General features: G+C 38.8%; 1 protein-coding gene across 3 annotated transcripts; it reads left to right on the forward strand.

The window, feature by feature from the left end:
* The first annotated feature begins 1,601 nt into the window (after positions 1-1,601).
* On the forward strand, positions 1,602-5,869 carry LOC110912590 (U11/U12 small nuclear ribonucleoprotein 48 kDa protein). Of its 3 annotated transcripts, none has more exons than XM_022157359.2 (5): positions 1,602-2,882; positions 3,396-3,510; positions 3,634-3,741; positions 4,127-4,563; positions 4,661-5,869. In XM_022157359.2, exons 1-4 carry the CDS (start codon positions 1,633-1,635, stop codon positions 4,511-4,513), a joined length of 1,860 nt encoding a protein of 619 aa, XP_022013051.1. In that variant the 5' UTR covers positions 1,602-1,632; the 3' UTR covers positions 4,514-4,563; positions 4,661-5,869. The 3 variants fall into 3 exon arrangements, with proteins under 3 accessions (XP_022013051.1, XP_022013053.1, XP_022013052.1); XM_022157361.2 differs by having other exon boundaries at positions 4,664-5,869; XM_022157360.2 differs by having other exon boundaries at positions 5,664-5,869.
* Positions 5,870-7,099: the final 1,230 nt, after the last annotated feature.

Raw genomic sequence — 7,099 nt, forward strand, 5'->3', positions numbered from 1 at the left:
ACTTCCCTACACTTGAACTTTGCTTGTCCTCAAGCAAACTCTAAACACATCAAACAAACGAAGACTCCGAAGGAACCAAACATCTAACAATTTATAAAGCTACTAATTATTCGATGGTCAATCGGTTTTCCAAAAGGTTAACATCAAAGATTTCAAACCAAACAAGCACATGCGAATATAGGTAAAGATAACCAAAAAGCAATGATTCCACTTTCGATCGACTTAGCATGCAAATCTTCACATTTCTCACAATGTTCACACACACTCGGTTATATTTATGAATCATACATGTAATGTGTATGTGTAAAACACTCGATGCCAAGTCAATGAATCATGTAGTGTTATAAGCTTGTCAAAAGACCTAATCTCCACCAACTAACATGCGAAAAAACACAAATCAAGAGGTCTTTGAGGGTTTGGTTGATGTGTCGCTTTCAAATTGGGTCCGATAAACGTATTTAGGGTTGAAAAATTCTGGATTGAAGAGCTTGTTTGGGTACGTAGTTTCCAAAGTAAAGGTTTTGGAGGACGTGTTATTTGGGTCATAAGGATTCATGATTAAGGGTTATATGAAAATTGTAAGAAGATGAGTGAATATTATGTGAGTGATTGAACTAATATTGGTTTTATAGTTTTTAAATACTTCAATGACCTTTTTTCCTTGTTTATCGCACTTCAACGATCACACAATGCATCCCCACACTCGTGAATCGCTCCACGCCTCCATCGTTCACATCAAACCGAGCCAGAGCTCCACGCCCAGAAGGGACCATGTTGGAAGGGGCGTTGTCCCACTAGTGATGATCTAAGGCTGGAGGGTGTGCAGGCGCCACCAGGCAGGGGCAGATCCATGGGGTTTTTGAGGTTCCCAGAAACCCCCTCTGTTTAGAAAAAGTGGAAAAAATTAGTAGAAACCTTGTATGATTTGGAAAAAATTAGTAAGAACTTGTAAGAATCTACCAAAAGGAACCGGTGAAAAAAAATTCTGGATCCGCCACTGCCACCAGGGCCACCTCAACCCCTATAGCGCCACTCGACGCCATCGTCCCACACCTAGCAATTCAACTCGAGGCGCTATAGCCTTGGCTCCACCATGGTAACGAGCAGCAATTGCGAAGAACGAGAAAGGATTGGTTAAATGGGGGGCATTATAGCTTGAAGGAGCTTTATCCCACACCCTTCAAGTTAACAGAAAAGGCCTTAAAGCCCTGTGTGACATGGCGTTAACGTAACGTTGACGTGACGTTGATAAATCCCCTCCAACACCATCTAGCATATCTAAGAGCATTCACATCCATCCCACTATATTTTCACCCTAAATTACACTAAAAAACACTACATTTTATCTCTCTTTTTCAATTAAATAATATTTTTTTATACCTTTATCATTATCTTTTCTCTCCCCTCCACTCACAACCAATTTCAAAATATATTAAAAAATTATAGGGGGAACAGTGTCCCCAAATATACAGATGAACAGTAACATTTTCTCTCTCCTCCACTCACAACCATTTTTTATACTCTTCGTATTTTAAAAACACCACACACATAATATGATTCATTGAATGTGAATGCTCTAAATACGTGGTTTTAACTTTCAAACTCTAGTTCCCTCTTTCTTTCACGACTCCGATGGACTCATCTCCTACATTCACCTTTCTCCCTCCACCCCCACCCCCAGCCCCAAACCCTAACCCTAACCACCACCACACCTCCACCGCTGCCACCCACCCTCCCGACATCACCACCACACTCTCAACCCTAAAACACCTCATCCACCTCTCCAAATCCACCCTCACTTCCCTCTCCACTATCCTCCCCACCCCCACCACCACCGCCACCACCACCACCACCGCCACATGTCCATACAACTCCAACCACTGCCTCCCTCCCTCCTCCCTCTTCCGCCACCACCTCCTCTGCCCTTCCTCCCCCTCACCTATCTCTCTCTCTCTCCTCCAATCCCTTCACTACCCTAACTCCCTCCAATCCCCAATCACCACTCACGAAATCAATCATCTCAATTCCAACACAGATCTCTCTATATCCTTAACCGATTATCACACATCTCTCGATTCAAACTTCTTTTACACTGATTGTCCGGCGGTTGTTACGTTTCCGCAACACAATAACAACGCCGATCTTACGCTTACGTTGCCACCTGTCTTATCAGCTGAGTGTGCAGGTTTTACAGGCGACGGTGAAGATGACATCACCGGCGCCATTGATGGTTTGTTTAGTAGTGGTTATTTTGTTAAGCTGCTTCCTTCTGAGTACTACAATGTTAGGATAGAGATTAGTCAGTGGAATGATTATCCGTCGGTTTATTCGCGCGGTGTTGTTTGTTTGATTGTGTGTTGTTGTTACTTGTGTGGGGAGGATGGTTTGATGGAGTGGATGCTGGTGAATTCGCCGTTTTATGGGGTTGTGATTGATGTGTTTTTGAGGGATCATATGCTTCTGTTGTTTAGGGTTTGTTTGAGGGCTATAGCTAGGGAGGCTGTTGGATATATGGTTTTGTTTTCGAAAGGGGAGCGAGCGGGTGGTGGTGATTGTCCGGTTTTGTACAGAGTGTTGATGTGGTTAGGTTTGCAGTTTGGTATATTGTATGGTGAAATGAATGGGAAGTTGTTTGCGGTTAATATGTTAAAGCAAGCTTTATTGAATGTTTCATCGAAATCTTTGATTTCTTTTGATGAATCGTCTGGTTTAAGTGATAAGGATGGTGTTAATGGAAGCAAGGAGAATGATGGAAGAAGTAGAAAGGGGAAGATTTTAGTTTCACAAATAGCAGCAGCTGTTGCTGCGTTGCATGAACGTTCTGCGTTTGAAACAAGAATCAAAGCTATACGCTCTTCGCGGTTTGTTCCGGTTTATCAAAGGTATGTACTTTTACTCAAAAACACTCGTTTTCGCAGCACACATTCTTAGGGGCTGTTTGTTTACCTCTTAATGAGGTTCTTAATGGTTCAGACCTCTTACTGGTTCAACACTTAATGGTTCAGACTGTTTGTTTCACGAGCAGATGTCTGAATGGTTCAGACATTTGCCTCTGAATGGTTAAGATTTATACAGAGTCTGAATGATTAAGACCTATAATCTGAATTGTTCAGACATTTGCCTCTGAACGGTTAAGCATTATACAGGCTCTTAATGGTTCAGACCTCTTACTGGTTCAGCACTTAACCATTCAGATGTTGCCAAACAGCCCCTTAGTTGCATAAGTGTTGTAATGTAGGAAAAGATTATGATTTTTAACGAATGTATGAAAACTAGTAATCTAAATCATCTCGTCATTTGAAAACAAGTATTATGAAAACCTCTTAAACAAATCATCTCTGTGGTTTTTAATACATTATGTGAGTAAAGGATTTGTTCATTTTATCTTATTGCAGAGTGCAAGAGCATGAATATATATCTAGGGCGGCTGGTGAAGAGCGTAAAAAACGTCCAAATTATAGACCTATAATCGAACACGATGGAGTACTTTGGCATAGGGGAGGTAACCAGGTAGGTTGAGTTATATATACATCTGCTGTTTTTTTAAACCACCATGCCTTGCATCGTTCGTTCTTTGGTTTTTTGTGTAGAAGTGTGATTGTTTATTTCTTCTGAATATCTTTGGTTTTATAGGATTCAAATAAAAATAAGTCACAAGAGGAATTAATAGCTGAAGAAAGAGATTACAAAAGGCGAAGAATGTCATATCGTGGCAAGAAAATGAAAAGAAGCACCACACAGGTGAGCAACTACCTCTTTATTATAATTTTATACATATAATAGAGTTGGAAATGGGTCGTAAAACCATGCCTAATTCTTTTCATGTATCAGGTATACCTGTTAATTTGTTAAAGATTACTTGTAAAAATTAATGAATGGTAGATCGTTCTACTACCCAAGGACGGAGAAAAAAAAATATTAAAGGAAACTGTTTACCTCTGTGGTTTTTATAAACAACCATGCGTTTTCGGGTATCACCTAATGCCATACCGCAAAATTTTTAAAAGTAATCCTATACCTGAATTTTTAAGGTTTCGGGTTTGCATGTTGGGTTTGACACATCCCTACTCTTTTAACTATATAAGTCTGTTTAATTTTCTTTTATGTATTTTTTTTCTAATAAAAGGTCATGAGGGATATAATTGATGAATACATGGAAGAAATCAAGCATGCAAACATGGCTTCTGCAGATGCCATAAACCTTGAATCAGGATCTTCTTCTATAAGCAACATACATGTGGATAAACACAGACATGATGAGATTAAACAGAAAACTCTTTCGAAAGAATCAGTTTCTGCAAGATACGAAGACAAGGTTAGAGAAAAAAGCAACAAACACGGACATAAGGATAACAAATCTAGCATACGGAAGAGAAAAGATCGTTCTTCAAGCCCTAATAATCACCATAAGAGCAAGCATAAAGACAGAAGATCATCTTCTAATTTACCAAATGAATTCGAGGACAGATACGATCCTTCTAAATCTCATGATAGTGATGTTTATGGTCTCTAAAATTTGACAGCTGTTGTGATCGACTTTAAGCTTCATTTTTCTAAAAAAAGGTATGTTCTTGAAGTTTTCATTCCGTTATCTTTTCCTAATACCGGTAATGAGCATGGAATAATCTGAAATTGTGACCGTTTCTCACCAAACTTGCAGTAGGAAGTTATCCAGGCTTGAGAAGTTTATCCAAATCTGTATCCACCCTTATATCCTTTTTTGTTCTACATTTATCGTTCAAAATATATATTTTATACATGTCTAGTGTCAAATATGCTTATTGCTTACCACAAACCATGTTGATGACCATACTAATTTTATATTTCGAATTATTCATGCATTAAAAGTACACATTGGATGACTACTTGTCTCCATCCATTTCGACCATACCCTTTTGTGACCGTTTTTGGTATTATCAGTTTGACCCGTTCATGATGAAATACAACCCAAATTGACCCATTCGTGAGCAAATCTCATCTCTCACTTTGAGTATACGGGGACTTTTATTAACACGTAGTGACGGGAACAAACTATTTACTACATTCGTTAAAATCATGTTTATGGTATATTTGCATACAACACTTGGCAATTTGGCACATGTTTACCTGTTGGTTAGTTTATTAAATGAGTAGCGTGCTGTAGTGCAACGGTTATATATCTCATAGAACAATGGTATCTTGTGAGAGTCGAAGTAACAGTTGTCTTTTTTTGTCACTACTTACTCAAACAGGGTGTTTAAAAAAACATAATCATTAAGAACTTTAGGGGTCAAATGGTATAATTTGTGTGCATAAAAGATCCATCAGTTCTAAGATGCATAGATTATGTGTAATTTCTTCTATAGATAGGTAGGTCCATTCATTACTTATAGACCCACCACAAACATGTATTCAATGTCTATACACACGTGGTGGGTTCAAATGAGAACCATTTTAAAATTGTAATGAACGGCCTCTATCTTTGTCTGAAAGGCGCATCTGATGTATGAGGCTCACCGGCCCATCATGAAAGCTCCAGTGCCTTGAGGTGGCGCCTCATTTACTTTTGGGTCAAAATTGGTTAAAGTTTTATCGACACATTGCCTTTGCTTCTTGCATGCATGATCATATATCACCCATCCTTGTTGTATGGCTGAACAAATTGTGTTTTGTCGGCTTTGCAGGTGAAATTGAAGTTGGTTTGTGCTGCCATAAACATATAAACATACAGCAGCAAGATTTATGTCGTTCGAAAAAAAGCAGCAAGATTTATGATTTTAAATGTGTTCTTTGTTTTTTTAGTTGAATAGATTCTCTTGTATCTTTCATCTGCTGCTGGTCTTCAGCTTGATTATTTTCAGTCAATTTTTATCTAGGTCGGTTGATCTCACTTGAAATATTTCAGCTAGTAGTATCTATTTGTGATTTGGCTTGGTTGAGTAATGGGTTCAGATCAAAACAATTAATTTTTATACATTGGCAAAGCGGGCTGGACTAACACCTTTTTCTTGCACGTATTTTTGGTACATGTGATATATAACTAGGACAAGACGATTCATATGTACTTATTGAAATGCAGCCCGATTGTCTTGTTCCGATATGAGTATCTGTATCACTGGGTTGGAGTTCTTTCCTTGAACTTTTGGTAAAAGCCCATCAACATATATATGTTGTATTGTTGCTAGCGTAAGACATCTTGTTTGATTATACGAGGTGCCATAAAACGCAGTTCCTGACCGCCTTGCGGGCCCCACTCCTCATGCATTCCCAAGGCGCCATTATTTAAACCAGGAACACAGAAGTAGCATAAATGAGTTGTAAAATTAAGAGACATGCCTTTTTTATGGAAAAATTACACTTTTCGTTCTTTATGTTTGTATCAGATTGTAATGGATAGCCTTTAACTTCAATAATTACAATCACAGTCCTTTATTTGTAAAACTCATTACACTCTACGTCCTTTAACACTAACCCAGTTAAATTTATTAGTTAAGTCTGGTCATGTGCAAGACATATGAGGGTAGTTTAGTCATTTTATGTTACCCAATCATTTAAAAGCATATATATAAATAAAACCCTAACATTTTGTCATCCATCTTCTTCTCCCCTTGACACCCCCACCAACCCGTCTCTGTCTCTGTTCTCACGCAAACACCCCCTCAGCTGCAAAAAGAAAAGAAGGAGGGTTTATATTTATTTTATTCAACAACTTGGACGAATAGGAAAAAAAGGTTTTAATTTGGACTATAAAAGATCATATGGCAGAATTAAAAAAGGGGGACTACTGCCACAGGAGATCGGACGAACAAGAAAAAAAGGGATAGATTGAAGGGTTGCAAAAGATTGAAGATCTAGCTTAGCGGTTCTCACGCAAACACCCCCTCAGCTGCAAAAATCATGGATCAACAGCTTGAACCTCCACCTGGCGATGAAGCAGATTGAGGACGGGAATACCAAGAAGCCGGCGACGATGAAGCAGATTCCGTTACCGGGACACTTTCGCACCGGATGTGCGACTCTCACAATCTCCACCATCTTCGTGACTGATTGAGTATTGATGTGTGTAAAATGCAACATATAAATTACATCAAATAAGGCATAAAACTAACCCTTTTTAAGT

This window comes from Helianthus annuus, chromosome 15 (genome assembly GCF_002127325.2).
Source record: "Helianthus annuus cultivar XRQ/B chromosome 15, HanXRQr2.0-SUNRISE, whole genome shotgun sequence".
Lineage (NCBI taxonomy): Eukaryota > Viridiplantae > Streptophyta > Magnoliopsida > Asterales > Asteraceae > Helianthus > Helianthus annuus.